The sequence below is a fragment of the Colletotrichum phormii genome (assembly GCF_030913505.1).
Source record: "Colletotrichum phormii strain CBS 102054 chromosome Unknown BDP81scaffold_20, whole genome shotgun sequence".
NCBI classification, from domain to species: domain Eukaryota; kingdom Fungi; phylum Ascomycota; class Sordariomycetes; order Glomerellales; family Glomerellaceae; genus Colletotrichum; species Colletotrichum phormii.
In genome coordinates, this window is record NW_026851462.1 from 625,062 (window position 1) to 643,553 (window position 18,492).

The following is an 18,492-nucleotide window of genomic DNA, read 5'->3' on the forward strand; positions in this document are numbered from 1 at the left end:
GCCAGGTTGCCTTGCCGATCTTGGCGGATGGTCGCAGTCGGGTGGTTGGTGATTTTGGTGGGCCTCAATCGCGGGGCGTTCGCCGCTGTGCCGCTGATGCTGAGGCTTCAGGCTACGGGGCCACAGGCTACAGCACCCGGAGCCATCCTTCAACGGCGGCCCCCTCGCTAAGGTCCCTCAAAGTGTCGTGATTGTTGCCCCCCGTGGCCCCCTGGTCCAGTGACATGCATCGCTAAAGTTTGCCTCGCCTCAGCCACCATTCAATTCCCCCAGACGGCCTCATTATGGGTCTTGGCGGGCATCCTTGGCGAGTCTTCTGTCCGGGGTCTCGCTGTAGTGGTTGCCGGGCAACATTAGGTTGGTATGAAGCCTGGAGACTTCCACCGTTTGTTACCCCAAACAGCTGCGTCTTTTCTCCTTCAACTTTCAGAGTAACCCTCTTCATCTTAGTTTCAAGTCATTTGAGCACTTCGTAAACACATCAAGTTTCGATTAACCACGGATCACGGTTGTCTTTCGCTAATCTAAAACAGTTAGCTTCTCCCGGAACCATGGGACGCCTGTTCCGGCAGCTCGGCACGGCCCAACCACCGAGTTACCTCAACCCCCGGTTTATCCATCCACTATCGGCCCTGTCACCGCCGATTCTCCTCACCACCGGCGCCGATATCCGTCTTCTTCTCCACTGGCTCCTCCACCGGCCCCTGTGCTTCTTCGGGTGAGGCCGGCTGTGGCTTCGGTGCGTCTTTCCGCAGCTTGAAGCCGCCGTTCCATCCAATCCAGCTCTTCTCCCGTGGACCCTTGAGCATGGTGAGGATCAACGATAACCCGATGAATCCGACTGAGAGATGTTAGAAAACCACAGCAACAACGAGGCCGGGGAAAAAAAATACGTACTCGAGGTGCCCGCGCTGTACTTCCACCCGCCTTGCGCATATAGCCTGTTACCCACCGCCGTACCGGTCAGCTGCCCACAGAACACGCAAACCATGTACGCCGTGTTAACCCGGTTCCTAGCCTTGGGGTTGATGGTATAAATGGCCGTCCGGTTCGCAGTCTGCGCAGTCTGAATACCCATATCGATGCAAATAGCCTGGATCACGGGCCCAGCAACGGTAAAGGTACCCGTGAAGGCACCAATGATACACCCGATCAAGATAACAGTCTGTCCAAGCACAGAAGACAGCCACGGCACATATCGATCCATGATCAACCGCCCATACACCGGCCCACCACAAATCGCCGCGATCCCAATCAGCGAAAACAACCCGATCGTAATAGACGGGTACTCATACGGCGGCGAAGCCAGCAGAAACGTCAACGTCGTCCAGAAAGACGTAAAGATACAACTGATAAAGAACCCAATCAGACAAGCCTGCACCAATATCGGCTCCGTAAACAACATCGTCACGATAGTCCACAGGGCGCGGAAGTAGTTCAGCCCATCCGGGTTCGTCGACGGGTAATCCGGTACGAAGAAGAAGAGGAGGACCAACAACAAATTCTGCGCGCCAAAGGAGAACCAGTAGATGTTGCGCCAGGATGTGTAGTTTGCCACGATACCCGAGAGAAGACGTGCGATGAGCATGCCGAGCATTAGGCCTGATGTTGTTATGGAGAGGGAGCTTGCTTTTCGTTCGGGGGGAGCCATGTCTGCTACCAAGGGGAGCATGAGTTGTGGTGTTACTGTGGTGGCGCCGACGATGAAGGACAGGCCTAGGAAGGCTTGGAAGGAGTTTGTTAGGCATAGGCCGAGCCACTGGGGTGTGTTAGGATGATGTGATTCGTAAGAAGTCTTTGTGTTGGGTGGCTCACCAGCATGGCTGTCACCCAGATAAGGGCCAAGATGAACGGCCGTCGTCGAAGCATGTCGCCCAGAGGGCAGATGAAGAGCAACCCCGCTGCGTACCCGGCCTGCATCAGCGTCGCTACCGATGATGCCCTCTCGAAGCTGACATTGAACGTCTCTGCGATCCTATTGAGGACTGGTTGGTTGTAGTAGAGATTGGCGACGGTGAATGTCGCAGCCTATTTCGGTCAGCATCTCATTCCATCGTGAGTGTGATTAAAGGTAACTTACAACTGCGAACAAGAAGTTGAGACCGAGCGTGAATTGGGGAGGATTCCTGGGATCATATCGCATCTTCCTTGGCGTCCAGGTAAGAAATCCCACCGTCGCGCCAATAATCCCTTTGCGCCCATCTTTCTTGCCGGCATCTCGATGCGATTCGCAGTCCGAATTCGAAGGTGACGGTGAAGGCGACCTCGTCTCATTACCTCCGCCCGCGGATAACCGCTTCTCGTCGTCGTGAAAGCCGCCATCCCGGGCAGAGTTCAGGGCTGAATTCCGTATTACCTCCTGCGGCATGGAAACTTCTTTTCCTTCCGCAGCCACCACCGCCGCCTCGCCGGGCACTGCCGTTGCGCCTGCGCCTGTGGGCGTTGAGCCCATGTCCTTGTTGCTGGCGTCCGTGTCACCTCTGCTGCGTTCAGCAGAGTTTCGCTTCTCCAACATCGGTTCCCCTCTGTATTGACTCTCCAAGTGTGATCCGATTACCTCTCTTTCCCCTTCAAGTTGAAGTAGGCATGCGAAAGAGTACTTTAATGAAGTCAAGAATTTCCAGATATTGTTTATCCGCTTGTTAGCGAGACGCTTCTTAGCGTGCGGGACTCCGTTGGGGCTAGTTGATTAGAAATGATGAAGTCATTGCGGTGAGTTGGCAATCTCGAGAGTCGCTGTTTCTCAAGTCTCGATAAACCACCAGGACCCTATTCTCTGAGTACAAAGTTAATTCAAGTCGTAAACTCCATGTTCTCCAACGACGTAGTAGTGATGAAAGAAGAGGTTTCCGACAACTCACCAAATGGCAATTCGGAACCTCGTCTATGACGCAACTCATGGTCGCTTAAAGCATTTACCGAGACTCGATTCCGGGGGATTGTCGCGGAGATAAGCACTCCATTGGATGGCGCGAGGCCGGGGCGGTGTCCTATCATCGTCGACTACGCCAACTAAGACTCAAGTAAGCTTGTTCGGCCGGCAACGACTCGGCGTGGGGGGGGGGGGTTATTGGTGAGGTGGAGCGGCTTCAGTACCGGGACCTGTTCCGATTATCGGCTTTTGAGACATGAGCCGGGCCGTTGGACCTGTAATTTTTATGGTGGTTACCCGGGATAGGATGGAGGGTGAGAGGGTGCGCGATAGACTTGGAGGAAAAGTGTGTGGCATGGTGCTCTGCACTGGCTGTGCAGAGGTGGAAAGTTTGCAGTATCTCCAAAACTCGTATAAAATTGCACCTAAATGGGTTGATTATCATGGAAAATGAACAGAAAGAGTGGAAGGAGAATTAAAATAGGCAAAAATGCAAAATAAATAGCACAACCTGGTTTCGATCCAGGGACCTCTGGGTTATGAGCCCAGCGCTCTACCCCTGAGCTATTGTGCTTCCTGATGAAAAGTTGCCGAAAGTTTGTGCACTCTGTACCCTAGCGCCGAGGCCGCGCAGACCGCCCGCTTCAGCAACCATCCACGATTTTCTCCACCAAGCAAAACAAACCCAATGAAGGCGCATGAACACCCTCCAAAGGCGTGAACTAATCCCGATAAGTCTTATCGGTAAATTCTAGTTTTATCTGGTGTTGAAGCCCGCGGCATCCAGCAAGCATGAGCTAACGCAAAGTGGAACTTCGCCGGCATTGTGTCTTTGAGGGAGGTTGTTTTTCCTTCTTCTTACCGATGCCGTGTAAGTGAAATAAAGTACATAAATAGACCGTGGTATAAGTCTTGCCGATGATTCGAAGTATTGTCTGTGGTTTTAGGAGAACTGTCCATCTTTTATGTTTGGCCAAGTAATGTTCCGATATCTCTTGATGTTGGTATCACAGGCGTGATACATTTCCTCATGAGGGTGTATCTTCGGCAATAATCACGTCGATGTCCGTGATAATTGCTGTTGTTGTTCTTCTTCCTATTTACATTGTGGGCAGGGGCCGATCGAAGTAGGTGGGGACGGCCTGGGTGGTTGTCCCACCTTAACCGGCCGTGATGACTAAGCCGGTTGTCCCACTTCGCCCAGGGCAGGCGCCAGCCAGCCCACGATACCTGCCCATTGCTCCTTATCAGCCTTGCCGTTCCGACAATATAGCTTCCCTAAAGCTATCCCTGCCTACGATACTATTATTAGTTCCGCAGCCTCAACTTCTGCAAACATACCTCACTACGACTAGCTGGCCGTAACAGTAGATTATAAATATAAAGGGGTCCGTACGGTTAAATGTGGTAGAATATCCGGGCGCTAGCCCGGATCCACTAATCGGGTCCAGCCCGTAATAGCATGGAGCTGCAAAGCTTCGTCGAATATCTTGCGGAGCCCTTTGCGAAGCTTTTCACACTTGGCTTGGTAGTTGGAGCTGGCCTTGGGAATGAATTTGGAGAAGGCCGTGAACTCTTTGGAGATGACTTCTAGCAACTCTGTTTCATCGACGCCAATCATCTGCTCGATCATTTGTCCGGTCTCGGCTTCCCAATGTAGAAGGTCATTAGGTTCTCTTCCCTTCTCGCGGCATACCACTGTCATTCGCAGTTGTTAGTCACAGTGTTCATCCTTTGGGAGGTGGCATGGTATTGATGCTTACTCAGAAATCTTTTGAAGCAAGTCATGAAGCACATTCCGACGGTGCCGCCCCAGCTCTTTCCAAAGTGGCCGCGCGGGCCAGGCTCAAAGACTCTTCCAATGACGGCTTTCCAGATGTAATGTTGGATAACGAAAGGCCGCATGTCCTCATCCTGTAGCTGTTTGATATGTTCGGGGTGGATAGAACTAAGGACGCAGGAATTATCAATGCCGCGTGTGTCCTCGAGATCTTCCTGCGTAGGGCAGGCAATGAGAATGTTGGAAGCAATGTTATTGATGGTGTATTTCAGTCTTGCCCACGCGGACTGGATCGAGTCGTCCGAGACCTTTCTCGAATTGGCAAATGGCTGAGTATTTGATTTCGCGACCTCAAGTTCCACGATTCGGGACTCGTAACTCGTAATCTGCGCCGCAAGCGCTTCGTTATGATGCTTGAGATTGTTCGTGGTATCTCGATGATCCGACTCTTTCTCGGCCAGCTTAAACTTAGCATCGGCGGCCTCTCGAAGCGCCAACGCTAGCTTCACTTCCGTATCGGATGCTTCGTCTGTTGTCTTGACTAGGGTCTCCTTGAGACATTTCACGTCTTTCTCGTGCTCGTTTAATGTTTTCTCACGTTCCTGGAGGCGTTCTTGAAGGTTCCTAATGCGCTGTGCTTGGAGTGCAACCTTTGCCTTGCCCATGACAAAGAAGGTGTGCTTTTGGTGGATAGCCACCGAACCGCTGAGCCGAACATTCTGTTTCTCCCAGTGGAAGACTTCCAGGTTCTCGCTGAAAAAGCTTTTGCGTACTCTTCGAAAAAGATTGAGACGCGGGAGGGAGGGCGCTTGATTCACCTGGGAGGATATGACCATCTGCTCGTGGGGAATGTCGATGTCCGCTGATGGCGAAGTCTTCGCTTCACCTGTGTCATCTTCTGGCATGCTCGTGGGAGAGCCTGCTTTAGTGTCCTCCATGATCATAGAACTTTCCTGGATGAAAATTAGAATCTAAGAGAAACCATTTACAGAAGTCTGCGTGTTTGATGCAGCTTACCTGTGGAGGCTCAGTCATGATTCGGCCGAGCAACTTGGTTTATCTCTCGGCGATGTGAGGAATCTTCGCGCAAATGAGCGAGCTTGTTTGAGTTGTAGGAGGGTTGCTGTATGAGAAAGGCACAGAGTCAATGAGAGAATATTGTATAAGCTGAGGTAGAGGTAAGAACGGGTACTAAGGTGAAGTAGGGGAAATTTTGCGCCTTCCTCCTTCAATTGGCACAGTGAGGTAGGCGCGCTTTCCTGCTTAGCCTGCTTTCTCTCAGACCTTTGGTAGAAATTTTGAGCTTGCCAACATACAATTTTCTAATCTTCTTTCATGAGGGCATGGCTTACCGCGGAAAGTTCCTTCCTTTGCTTTTGAAGCCAGGTGCCTTCCTTTTTTAATTGCCCTGTGACCTAAGTGAGGCGAGGTAGCCACGGTGCACTAATTTCTCTTGGCCGTACTCCTGGGGGAAATATCTACTTCACCTTCGCAGCTCAACATCTCACCGCTCTCTCTCATCACACACTTCTCAAACTTCTCTTGCTTCAACTTACCATTCTCACCAATCTCATCAAAGTTTGTAGTACGTGTTCCTCTCTGAATTTTCTTTCACCTCGCTTGGAATTGTCACTCATTCTCTTTCCTCTTTTTTCATCATTCCCATATCTCCGCAGGAGCTCACCACCGTTTCCCCCCATTTTCATCATCTTTTTTTCCTACACTGACGAAGTTCATCCAGGATACCAATATACAGAAGCTTTCGGCGGGAAAGTACAGCCCACCATGGTGAGAACTCGAATCTCCGAAGAAGATGAAAAGGCCATCATCATCGGCATAGACTTTGGCACGACGTAAGAATACCAAACCACTATTTTTCCCCCTCCTTAACCTTCATGGACTATCTGCTAATTACTCGAAAGCTTATCTGGCGTCAGCTGGGCGTACTCCGGTCAGCCCGACAACATCGAGGTCATCAGCCGCTGGGAGTCCAAGATCAACCTCAACTCCGACAAAGAAAAAGTGCCCTCGTCAATTCTTTTCCGAGGAAAACGCGGTAACACTTCTTGGGGATATGCCATTCCCAACGATGGAAAGCAGGAGCCATTGAAGTGGTTCAAGCTCTTGCTCGTTGACGAGCGTGACCTCCCCGAGAACATCCAGGATTCTAGCCAGATTGCTACCGCCAGAAGACTGGCTAAGAGCGCGAACAAAGAGCCGGTCAAGATCATAAGTGCAATTTATGGAACCATACCATAGAGTGCATTGTCAGCACAGTTGGCGATGCCATGGTTAAGATGTGTCGATTTCACGTCGTTATCACTCTTCCGGCAATTTGGCCGGATTACGCCAAAGCCAGAATGCGCAGAGCTGCCGAAGATGCTGGCTTGCTGAAGCCCCGTCCAGCTGGAGAGACGAGCTTGTCCTTCATCTCGGAGCCCGAAGCGGCGGCTCTAGCTACAATGAAGGACTTGTCGAAGATGCCCACCGCCCAGGTCTGTGAACTGTTCAAATTTCGAGCGATGTGTCACTGACTAGTTACTTCCCAGGTTGGAAATCACATCGTTGTGTGTGATGCTGGTGGCGGTACCGTCGACCTCATCACCTATGAGATCCTGAGCTTGGATCCCTTCATCGTTCGAGAGGCAGTTCAAAGTGACGGCGACCTCTGTGGCGGCGTCTTCCTTGATGAAGCATTTGTCAACATGCTTCAGGAGAAGGTTACTCCCCAAGCTTGGAACAACATTCCCAAAGACGAGGTCAGGAAGCTTTTGAATGACGATTGGGAGCATTGCATCAAGCCCTACTTCAAGAACCAGGACGACGACTGGCACATCAATCTTCCCCCCGAGTGTCGCGTTCCTGGAACTCAACAGCGAGGCATGAAGCGCAAGCGCCACCTCATCCTTGATCAGGAGGACCTGCTCAAGGTCTTTGACCCCATCGTCAACCAGACCATCTCACTGGTCGAGAAGCAGATCGAAGCTGTTATGATCAAGACGGAGTCAAAGCCCAAGGTGAGAAGCACTGCCTCCGATCAATGGCAAACGACTAACATTGGGTGTGAAAGCAAATCATTCTTGTCGGGGGTTTCGGCAGATGCCCGTATCTACGAAGCCGCCTCAAGGAAGAAGTTGGAAACAGCATCGAGATTCTTGAGGGCCATGGCGCCAAGCCGTAGGTTTCTTTCTCAGATCTTCTTAGCGGATGCTAACCTGAATCAGGTGGACCGCGATCTGTCGGGGCGCCACCATTCACGGACTGACGCGCCGCAACCTCGCACCTGGTCTCGCAGTCGAGATCGAGTCCAGAGTCTCTCGCATGAGCTACGGTACCTGTTGCACGATGGATTATGATCCCGAGGAACATAAAGAGAGCGAAAGGTATTGGTGCGAAGATGAGCTCGAATGGAAGGTCGATACCTGCATGGAGTGCTTGAGATCCAGGAGGTAGGCAGGATACACGATATACGAACCCATTGGTCTCCTGGGCACCAAGGTATTAAAGGAAACGAAGAAGCAGACAGCCTAGCTAAGGAGGGCACAACCCTACTAGTCCCAAGGGGACAGCTAGCAACTCTTTCAGGGATCAAACGGCTTGCTAAGGAGCGTATACGTCGCCAATACAGAAAATGGTGGAAACGGGAGGCAACATCCTGCTATACCCAGCTAGGACTCAAGGCCACCCTCGCTTGCGCTCCCGAACTAGCCCTGCCGCAGGCTATCCTTCATCATCTCCTAGCAGCCCGATCAGGCCATGGAGACTTCGAACAATACCACCAACGCTTTAACCATACAGAAGCACTACTTACCTGCTCCTGCGGGGAGGCAAAGGCGGTAGACCATCTAGTCTACTGCCAAAAGACCCTAGTGAGGAGGCAACAGTGGCCTACCCTCCACCCTTCTAGCCCACTCGATCCTATAGGACCTATAGGATCTCTTGAGCGGTACTATAAGGGGTTAATCACGGATCCTATTGGCTTCCAGGCCTTTCTCCGCGTGACAGACTTCTTTCAGAAGATCTGCCCGCGGTACTAAGGACTAGGTCTTGACCTAGGCCCGACTTACGAATTTCTCCTCCTAGAGGGACAGACGGTAACAACGGAACTAGGGAACCAGCGGGAACTAGGGACGGATAGAACAGACAGTGGCCCACGGGCAAGATTTGGAGGACGTTAGGAAAAGGCGTGTACTATAGAGTATATAGCTCGAGCCTACGGCCCTCCACGCCATATACCCTTCGGGAGGTCTGCCGCAAGGGCGGCTGCGCCTTTGCCGCTACGGCGTTAAATAGAACAAAAACAAAACCAAAAAAAAAAAACCTGCATGGAGTGGTTTCTTGAGCGGGTACGTTCAATGTTACCGCCCTGTTTCTATGCAAGGAGTTCTCTGACAATTTTGATAGGGAACCAATGTCTCGTCCGCTGATCCAGTCACAAAGTCGTACTACCGTCTTTGGGAGTCAGTCCCCAGCCAGGTCGACAGAACGATCTATTCCAGCGAGGCGTGGCCCCCTCCGAAGAGATTGGACCACCGCGTCAATGAGCTGTGCACCATTACTTGGAAGAAGAAGATGAACTTCGCATCCCTTCCTAGCTTCACCAATCCCATGGGCAAAGTGTTCGCCAAGATCACTTACGATGTGGAGATGACCTGCTCCGGAAAGAGCGTGGACTTCACTGTCGTCCATGATGGCAAGCAGGTGGCAGCTAAGAATTTCGAGGTGGTCTTCAAGTCCGAGGACGATGAGTAACTGAATGGCTTGCGAACTCTGGGGATAGGAAAATGGATGTTTGCAGATCAAAAAGGCTTGAGGAACGGAATGATTGGCTTCTATTGCATAGGGAGACAGGGATGGCAAGTGACACAAAGGCTGTAAGCCTCTAGAACCGCTGAGAAAAGCCGAGTTCATTCCTAAAAGGGCAATAGAAAGTCAAAGCTAATAATAGAACTTCACCTGCATCATGATTTATACGTCTCTATCTTAGCGCTCCTTACATGCTGTTCGTGAACTGGCTGCTGACAAGCTTATCTCAGCCTCAACGAGCGCAATTCTCTCATTGGGCCACGACATCAAGAAGCCTCACATACGTGCCTTCGGGACGTCGAGACCTCTACGGAAGCGCGTCTGATACGTCAAATCATGCTCAGTATCTTTCAAGTCAACGACCGTGGCGCTCATGGCCTGCAACCCGTCAGCTTGGGCTCGCGGAAGCTTATCAAAAACATCACCTGCTTGACCGGTCATCGTGTCACGTCAGCAGACGGCCAATCAGACGGCGGTGCGAGTGACGGTGGTGAGATTGGGAATTGCCAGAAACCCGGGACTTTGGACCACCCTCATGCATGGCCCGTATGGTGAGCTTTGTATGCATCCTTCGTCAATGTCCAAAAGTTGGTGAGGTTGCGGTGAGAGTTGGTACCGGTTCAAAGAAGTTGTCTTACGGACCGACTATCCGCGCGCCTTTGTGTAAGCTGAGATGTTTTCCTAGCGGCATGGACCGCAATCTCAAAGACGCGTATAGCAGGAATCAAACGGATTGTTTTCGAGCTGGGCTGTCTTTGCTGCTGCCTGCGACTTGATGCCAGACAGTCTTGGCGGGTAAGCTGGTAAGCTCGCTGACTCCAAGAGACAGCTTTGATGTGCTGCAGCTGTATGCAGAGCTTATACGCTGACTCTAATATGCGACTTACGAGATTACTGAGGCCATTGGCCTAGGCAGCTCGAGTTCAGCTTATGGCTTGCTGGCATATGAGCCTGAGAGGGGGACAGTAGAGGAGGTATTTGAGCAGTCGTGAATCAGGGCTACAATGAGTGAGTTTATGATATCTCGCGCTTGAAGGCTACGCACCCAGACCTTTCAGACGAGAACCCTCAATAACATGACGGCCAAGACTGAGACCCAGCCCCAAACAGGAGGCCCCTTGGAGAAGGTCGAGCCCGACTCCTCCTCCACCAAGGGCCCTATCTCAGGGGACAACACCGACACAGAGCGAGGCAAAGATGCCGTCGTTGTCGAGCCCGTTCGTACCGTCACCGGAATCAAGTGGTACCTTATCGTCTTCGCCATCCTCTCCTCAACCTTCCTCTTCGCCCTAGACAACACCGTCGTCGCCGACGTGCAGCCGCAGATCGTGCTGCAATTCGACTCTATCAAGGACATTGCGTGGCTTGCCGTCGCTTTCATCATGGCGGCCACGGCCGTCAACCTGTTTTATGGCCAGCTATATTCACATCTCAAGCCCAAATGGCTTTACATCGCTAGTGTCGCCGTGTTCGAGGCGGGCAGCGCGCTCTGCGGTGCAGCGCCGAACATGAACAGCCTTATCGTCGGAAGAGCCTTGTGCGGTCTCGGTGGCGTTGGTATGTATCTCGGTGTCATGGTCCTCATCGCCGCTACGACGACGATTCAGGAGAGGCCTGCGTATCTTGCTAGCATCGGGATTACGTGGGGGCTTGGGACGTTGCTTGGGCCAGTGGTAGGAGGTGCCTTTGCTGACTCGGATGCGACGTGGCGGTAAGTTTTCCTTCACATTGATCGATAGCCTCCTCAGTGCTGACGACCGACAGCTGGGCTTTCTACATCAACCTCCCCATCGGCGGCCTAGCTGCACCCGTGTATCTGTTCATGCTCCCGTCCCCTGATCCTCAGCCCGGCGCGACCATCCTACAGCGGCTGGTTGAAGTCGACTGGATCGGTGCTCCGCTGATGCTAGGCGCCATCGTCTGCTTCACCATGGGCATCTCCTTCGGCGGCGTCTTATACGAATGGGACTCGGGCTCCGAAATCGCCCTCTTCGTCGTCGCAGGCGTCCTGTTCATCGTCTTCGGCATCCAGCAAGCGTACTGCATCGGCACAACCAAGAAACGACGCATCTTTCCAGTCGAGCTCATTACCTCTCGGAAATACTACCGGACCATCATCCTCATGTTCTGCGTCACGGCCGCCGGGGGCTGCGCCATTTTCGTGCCGGTGTACTTCGTTCCTATCTTCTTCCAGTTCACGAGGGGAGACAGCGCAATTGAAGCGGCTGTCCGTCTGTTGCCGTTCATCCTGGTGATGGTCACTGTGACTCTGACGCAAGGAGGCATGCTGTCGCATCCATCGGGGAAATTCGGGCTGTACATGCCATGGTTCACAGTCGGCGGTATCATTAGTGTCATTGCTTCCACATTGATGTACGTCGTCAAGACCGACACTAGCACGGCCTGGATCTACGGGGCCTCAGCCATGCTCGGCGCCGGCGTGGGGACTTTCACACAAGCGGGCTTCTCGATTGCCCAGGCCAGCGTGCCAGCTCCCAAGGCTGCTGTCGCTTCCTCTCTGATTGCCCTGGCGCAGACGAGTGGCATCAATATCGCTCTGGCAGTCAGCAATGCTGTGTTCCTGAACAGAGCTGAGAAGCGGCTGACTGCGATCCTCCCGGACACTGTCACGGAGGACCAGATCCAGGCTGCGATTGCCGGTGTCGGGACGGACTTTGTCACGACGCTGCCGCCGCAGATGCAGCAGGAAGTTCTCGAGGCTATTGTCGAGGCTCTGAATCTGCCGTACATCTTGGTCATTACTGCTGGGGCACTTGTCCTGGTCTGCAGTGTGCTGATGAAGAGGGAACGCTTGTTCATGACGGCTCCTGTTGGTGTTTGAAAGTCTTTGGAGCCTTGGGAACAGAGTGAGATGATAGGAGATGAAGAAGAGTAATGAAGATGGATAGAGATTTGTAATCATGGTGACGAGATTTTAGACGGAGATATCGTGGTATAGGGGTTCTTCGATTGGGTATTAGAATCTAGATGAGACGAGCGTAAGAATAGTGAGAAATAAGAGGTTGAATGTAGGACTGCTGATGTTAGTCTTCCACCATGAGGATTATCGACACGTTTTCCACTCGAAGAGACTGAGTCCTAGTCATCACTTGGAGCATGACTAGGCCGAGTGAAAAGAGCAGTGCTAGTGATGAGCGAGATGCACAATATGAGTGAGGCAAGGGATGAGTGAAAGGGATGATGTGAGATGAAGAGTGAAGTGAAGTCGTCGCGGTGGAACGTGCACCCACGGGCCGTGCGGAGAAACGGGTCCCTGCGTGTCTTACCTAATGCACTCAAAAACCCGCTATTTTAAAACAGAGCCACAGGGGGACTGCAGCTCCATGTTGCAGGACAGTTTCGCTCTAACCCGTTGCGGCCGGTCCATCCCTCGGTCGGAAGACGTCCAAAAGTTGACACCTCTTCGGAAACTCAACCACGAACTTCGCATCAAATCCCGGAGCTCCGTCGCGAACTCATCGAATATCGCCTCTCTCCTATTCCCGACAATAACGACGACGAAGCGACGCGCCGCCATCGATTCCGGCCCGCGAACACAGCATGAGTTCATGAGAACAGGGTCCTATTGCGCCCTCCCTGCTGTCATTCGTCACAGCCCGCCATGGCCCTCGCCGGCCTCCCTCTCGTGAGAGGCCATCATGTCCGCGGACTCTGGATCGCGTTCCTTCATCTCCTTTTCGCGGCATCAGTATGCGCCTACACGCCGCTCTCAGCAGCCGTGCTCAAGAATGTCACGGTATCTGAGGCCGACTTCGACATTCACAACGGCCCGTTACTGGCCCCCATTCTCATCCCCCGGGTGCCCGGCACGGATGGGCAGCTCAAGACTCAACAGCATTTCGTCGACTTTTTCACCAAGACGCTACCAAAGTGGAATATCCAATGGCAAAACTCAACAGACAAGACCCCCGCCACTGGCAATAGCGATATTCCGTTCCAGAATCTCATCATCAGGCGCGAACCACCATGGACGAAGCCTGGCCAGGCTAATTATCTCACCCTAGTGGGGCATTACGACAGCAAGATTGAACCCAAGGGCTTCATCGGCGCGACTGACAGCGCTGCCCCGTGCGCTATGCTGCTTCACGTTGCGAAGACGCTGGATCCGATGATGACCCAGATGTACGATGAGATGGTTGCCCTTGGGGAGAATGGTGGCACGGTACCCCAAGATATGGGTCTGCAGATTTTGCTGCTCGATGGAGAGGAAGCCTTCAAGTCCTGGACAGATACCGACTCACTTTATGGCGCAAGGTCAGTTGAAGTTTGACACGATGTGAGGCTCATCGCACTAACATCATGCTGCAGGTCTTTGGCTCTTGAATGGGAAAACACCTTCAACCCCGCCATGTCTCATTACAAGAACCCCCTCGAGCAGATCAGCATGTTCGTGCTGCTCGACCTTCTCGGCTCAGCAGAGCCCAAGGTCCCTTCCTACTTCCAGTCAACCCACTGGGCCTACAAGGCCATGGCCGACATTGAGAAGCGCATGCGTCACCTCAACTTGCTCGAGAGCAAGCCCAAGATGCCGTTCCTTTACGATATTAACAAGATGAACCAAATGTTTGGACGCGGCGGCATCGGTGACGACCACGTCCCCTTCATGATGAAGGGCGTCAACATTCTGCACATGATTCCCTCGCCCTTCCCTGACGTATGGCATAAAATGGAGGATGATGGGGAGCACCTTGATATGCCGACTGTAAGGGACTGGACAAAGATTGTGACGGCGTTTACAATGGAGTGGCTCGATGCGATGGAAATAATGCCTGAAGAGGCACAGAGGTAGCATAACTAAGAAGTTGGACAGTGGAAGCTGAACTGCGTCTTTTGTTCAAACAAAATCATTTCTGTTCAATGCTTGTTCTTTGTGTTGACAAATCCCGCATCCTGAAATCATTTTGTTTGCGGTGGAGGTGGAGGGTCTGCACTCATGTAGTGTCTTTGTCACTGTTATGGTAAGCCCAGTGAACGTTGAGCCTCTTGACCACCAGGGGGCAATCAACTGAACCTCAAAGGAGAGAAAGTAGCATGGGCATCTGTTCAGCAAACAGAAAAGCTGCCAGGTGCAAATGCAAATGGCTTCAGTATTCTCTCTGTCACTGCTTTCACGAGATTGATATAAAGCAGTTCACTTCCTCCAGCGTAGACTGGATCAATGCTGCAAGCTCTTCTTCTGGCACCACCTTTCCTTAGCATTATTGACTGCCTTACTGTATTACACTTGTAAGTCCAACGATCCAGAGAGAGAGGAAGGGGGGGAAGCGCTGGAGGCTTGTTTTTCCTCTTGCTTTGCTAAGTGCTGGGCCCAATGCTTACAAACGAGAAAGTGCGGCACGATTTCCACGATTTCTACAGCCATTGAGTAGACCTACTCACACTTTCCAAGGCAGATACAATGTCTAAAAGATAGATTTGGGAGAAACTCCAAGAAAAATTACACGAAGCCCATCCTATCCAGATGATCACTAAGACTGGCGATGGTGATTCTGGCAATTTCCGTTTCATCTTTGCAAATGAGTTCCCTTCCCCTCGTCCCGTTCCATGGGGAACGGACACACGTTGGAGCCCTGTATTGAACAAAACCCCCCATTATAAAAGCTCCGAGTCATCACAGAAATTATATTCCTGGACGACATGGGAGTGGAGATCGCACTTGGAAATCGTTGTCAACCTCGAGATCATAAAGCAAGCCTCAAAACCTTTGGCCAAAAAGATGAAAGACAAGTCAAACCTGACAAACGACGGAGGCGCCATGTTGCTAAAGAAAGCTAATGTCGGGCCAATGTTCATTCTCTTCGCAATTGCGCATGGCCGCAAAGACATTCTTCCACCAAAGATCTCCATTGAGGAGTTCAAGGACTTAATGGAGCACGCAGAGACGTATGAGCTTAGGAACTGTGTGACGCGAAAGATTGTTGAGAATTGGTTACCCCAGCAGCACGAAAGGGAAAGGCCTGAGTCCGAGGCCAATGTTGTCTGGACCGCCTGCATTGCCAGAAAGGTCGGCGTCACGGAAATCTACCACGAGACGATTGCCAGACTCGCCCTCGGGTATTCAGATCTTAGCAACGATGAAGCAAATGTGCTGTCTGTGTGGGTGAAAATTTACCCGGAAATTCTAGGTGAGTATTGCGCCTTATCCAATGCTGGAGAGTGGGAAGAAGTGGCGTGGCCTGACGAAACCAGACGACGTAAAGGAATTTCGCCGAGCAGGCATTTCGGCCACAAGAGGCCACCTTCTCAAGTTTCTAGACGCCGACTCAAAGGACAAAATCTGTATACACGAAGCAGCATCCAAAGAGCATCGCGAGGAATGCAATTCCAAAATCGTTAACTCCTTGGAACAGGTTCTCAAGTCGGACGGACCTAAGTTCCCTGGCCTCGTCGAGGGAACGCCGAATCAAGAAGGCTTCGTTGATGAAAGAGGTCAATACATCGGGCAAATTTTGAAGACAATGTACCCCGCTATCGAGGGCCACATGTCTTGTGATCCTGTCTTTAGGATCTAGCACCCTTCAACAGGCTGCGTTTGGCCGAAGCTCAACGTTGACGTTGAGCGAGAGCTGATACAACAAGCTTTGATGTCGGGATGGAAAATTCGCTGAAACGAAACCCCCAGACCGTGGACTCTTGGAACAAAAACGAAGAATCACTGCTTCCAGAAACTCAAGAGGCATTTGTCAGGCCCATCCCAGTACACTCGTTACAACGATTGTCACACTATGCCTATGAAACAATATGGTCTTACACAAGCATGACTAAGTTTGCCAAGGATATGCCAGTATAAAGGGTCTTCCACTCACTATATAGATAGTCGGGATATTCCCATAGCCACTCGTTCTTCATACTCATCAATACATCCCATTGACCCCCTGCCTGATAATCGCTGCCCAACAAATGCTTTCTTGAGATCTATCTTAGTGAACCATTGGGCTCCGTATAATAGATCTCTGAGCTCTGTAATAAGGGGTAGGGGGTAGTAATTCTTTTTAGTAATTACGTTGAGTCCTCTATAATCGACTATAGGTCTTAAGTTCTTCTTCCCCTTCTTCGGGACGAAGAAGAGTAGTGCTCTAGCGGGTAATAATAAGGGTCTGATGTGCCCTTTTGTAAGCTTTTCGTCGATGTATTCGTTGAGCTCTTCCTGCTCTTGTTGGTTTATAGGGTACAGTAGGTAGAACTTTAGTTGCATTCCTTCTTTGAGTTCGATCTCCATGTCCTAGCTGCTATGTTCTGGTAGTCCTATTCTGTGGCAGGTGCAGGTGGGTCACGTGAGGCAGCTCCTTCACATCTCGGAGCTGCCCCACCTACACCTTGCCCAGATATCCAGCCCAGCCAGCGCTCAGCTTTTCCCATCATCATCATCAGATCCAATACAGTAGTATTGCCTCCACAGTCCTTGTTTGGATATGTTGGATAGCTCATATCCTGGTTATCCAAGGATCGCTTGGATAACTCATATCCAACATATCCTTATCCTTATCCCTTATCTCTTATCATCACGTGACTTGTCCATAGTTCTTCCGTTCCGTGAGAGGGTGCCTAGTGTTCCTTGTCTTCTGCATATATGGTGCGCTGTAGCCGCCGCGAGCCTGCGGGGCAGGCCTTGTTCTTGGTCATGCATGTTGGGTCGTAACATCGGCTCTCCCTCTCAAAGGTCTAGTCCCGTAGACCTATAAGTAAGTGGTCGTGGCCCAGGTTGGGGTTCGTCAAGTTTGGTTCGTTTATAATCGTACTGACACGATGTCAGGCCGTGTTCAAAAAAGAAAGGCCGTATCTTCGTCTGAAGCTCGTCCTGCGAAAAAGACTGTGGCCAAGAATTCTTTGCTCTCGGCTATCCTTCAAAATTCTTCCGTCATGCCGACTTGTTCTTATTGCGAGGGGAAGGGTTACTCTTCTTGTGAAGTATCCCTTTCGGATTCCTCTCGTTGTGCCGAATGCGTTCGCTTATGTCGCTCTCGTTGCGACGTTCTTGGTGTTGGGGCGGCCGAGCTTCGGAATATCGCCACTCAGCATCAGAAGTTAGAGGATGAGCTTCAAGCTGCGGAGGAGAAGGTGTTGCGTCTTCGAAAGCAGAAGAAGATGTGGTTCGAAAAGATGATGCGTGCAGTGCGTCGTGGTATCGATAGTGTGGAGGAGTTAGAACGTGTCGAAAGGGAGGAGGCGGTAGCGGAGCAGCGTCGACAAGAGGGGGTGCGTCCTCCTTCTGCTGGTTCCGACCGTCTTCCTACGGATTTTATCGGGGAATAGGATACGGTTTATCCCGACGTGGTCTTGTCTCCGTCCTTGTTGCCTGAGTTTAGTTTATTGGATTCGGGTTCGTTGGTGCCGACTTCCGGTAATCCCCAAGGAGTTGCCGGGAGTTCTAGAGGTTCGTAATAGGTTCCCATATATTTTCTTCATATCCGTAGTTTTTCTATTTAATCAGGAATTCTCAAGTCTCGTTCCTTACTCTATGGTCGATAATTTGTTCGACTTTATACTCTAGTTAGTTTAACGTACTTGATAAGCGAGCTGCCCAGACAAGCGAGCTGCCCACCCAACCGCGTTCATCCTTCCTCCTCACTTCTAATGCGTATCACGCCACAAATAATCATGTCGTCACAAAGCAAAGAGGCCCAATTGAACTTAGCAGTCAAGGCTATCCAAAAAAACCCTAAACTCAGCATTCGAGCCGCAGCAAGAATCTATTCAGTCCCCCATAGGACCCTAGGCACCCGATTAAAAGGGACACCTACACGACAAGATACTATACCTAACTCACGCAAATTGACGGAGCTTGAAGAGGAGAAGCTAGTTGAGTATATCCTCGACCTGGATTCCCGATCGTTTCCTCCCCGGATCAGTGGTGTGGAAGAAATGGCCAATCGATTGCTCGCCGACCGCGACGCGCCCCCAGTTAGGAAGCGCTGGGCTTCAAACTTCGTTAAACGACAACCACAGCTCCGGACGCGCTTTTTTCGCAAGTACGACTATAAGAGGGCCCAATGCAAAGATCCAGACGCGATAA

At 51.5% G+C, this 18,492-nt stretch overlaps 6 protein-coding genes and 1 non-coding gene across 7 annotated transcripts; 4 read left to right on the top strand and 3 right to left on the bottom strand.

The window, feature by feature from the left end:
* Nucleotides 1–635: 635 nt before the first annotated feature.
* On the bottom strand, nt 636–2,368 carry BDP81DRAFT_463978 (major facilitator superfamily transporter; the record flags this gene model as incomplete). The annotated part of the gene is made up of 4 exons (XM_060594095.1): nt 636–841; nt 898–1,759; nt 1,816–2,028; nt 2,081–2,368. The coding sequence occupies 4 exons, from the start codon at nt 2,366–2,368 to the stop codon at nt 636–638; spliced, it is 1,569 nt and encodes a 522-aa protein (XP_060441471.1).
* A 1,006-nt stretch (nt 2,369–3,374) lies between these two features.
* BDP81DRAFT_t272 lies at nt 3,375–3,446 on the bottom strand. Its single transcript has one exon. It is a non-coding gene; the product is annotated as a tRNA-Met (tRNA).
* Nucleotides 3,447–4,331: 885 nt separating this feature from the next.
* Nucleotides 4,332–5,110, bottom strand: BDP81DRAFT_301755 (uncharacterized protein; the record flags this gene model as incomplete). Its single annotated transcript, XM_060583129.1, has 2 exons — nt 4,332–4,570; nt 4,636–5,110. Coding segments are annotated over 2 exons (714 nt in total), but the record flags the coding sequence as incomplete, so codon positions are not given.
* Nucleotides 5,111–6,437: 1,327 nt separating this feature from the next.
* On the top strand, nt 6,438–9,404 carry BDP81DRAFT_463979 (uncharacterized protein; the record flags this gene model as incomplete). Its single annotated transcript, XM_060594096.1, has 7 exons — nt 6,438–6,505; nt 6,575–6,872; nt 6,914–7,147; nt 7,202–7,669; nt 7,723–7,829; nt 7,877–8,066; nt 9,057–9,404. The coding sequence occupies 7 exons, from the start codon at nt 6,438–6,440 to the stop codon at nt 9,402–9,404; spliced, it is 1,713 nt and encodes a 570-aa protein (XP_060441473.1).
* Nucleotides 9,405–10,165: 761 nt separating this feature from the next.
* Nucleotides 10,166–12,615, top strand: BDP81DRAFT_499177 (major facilitator superfamily domain-containing protein). Its single transcript, XM_060595477.1, has 2 exons — nt 10,166–11,169; nt 11,223–12,615. The coding sequence occupies exons 1-2, from the start codon at nt 10,535–10,537 to the stop codon at nt 12,298–12,300; spliced, it is 1,713 nt and encodes a 570-aa protein (XP_060441474.1). The 5' UTR covers nt 10,166–10,534; the 3' UTR covers nt 12,301–12,615.
* Nucleotides 12,616–13,080: 465 nt separating this feature from the next.
* On the top strand, nt 13,081–14,268 carry BDP81DRAFT_397761 (peptidase family M28; the record flags this gene model as incomplete). The annotated part of the gene is made up of 2 exons (XM_060588366.1): nt 13,081–13,733; nt 13,788–14,268. The coding sequence occupies 2 exons, from the start codon at nt 13,081–13,083 to the stop codon at nt 14,266–14,268; spliced, it is 1,134 nt and encodes a 377-aa protein (XP_060441475.1).
* A 927-nt stretch (nt 14,269–15,195) lies between these two features.
* Nucleotides 15,196–15,991, top strand: BDP81DRAFT_397762 (uncharacterized protein; the record flags this gene model as incomplete). Its single annotated transcript, XM_060588367.1, has 2 exons — nt 15,196–15,604; nt 15,669–15,991. The coding sequence occupies 2 exons, from the start codon at nt 15,196–15,198 to the stop codon at nt 15,989–15,991; spliced, it is 732 nt and encodes a 243-aa protein (XP_060441476.1).
* Nucleotides 15,992–18,492: the final 2,501 nt, after the last annotated feature.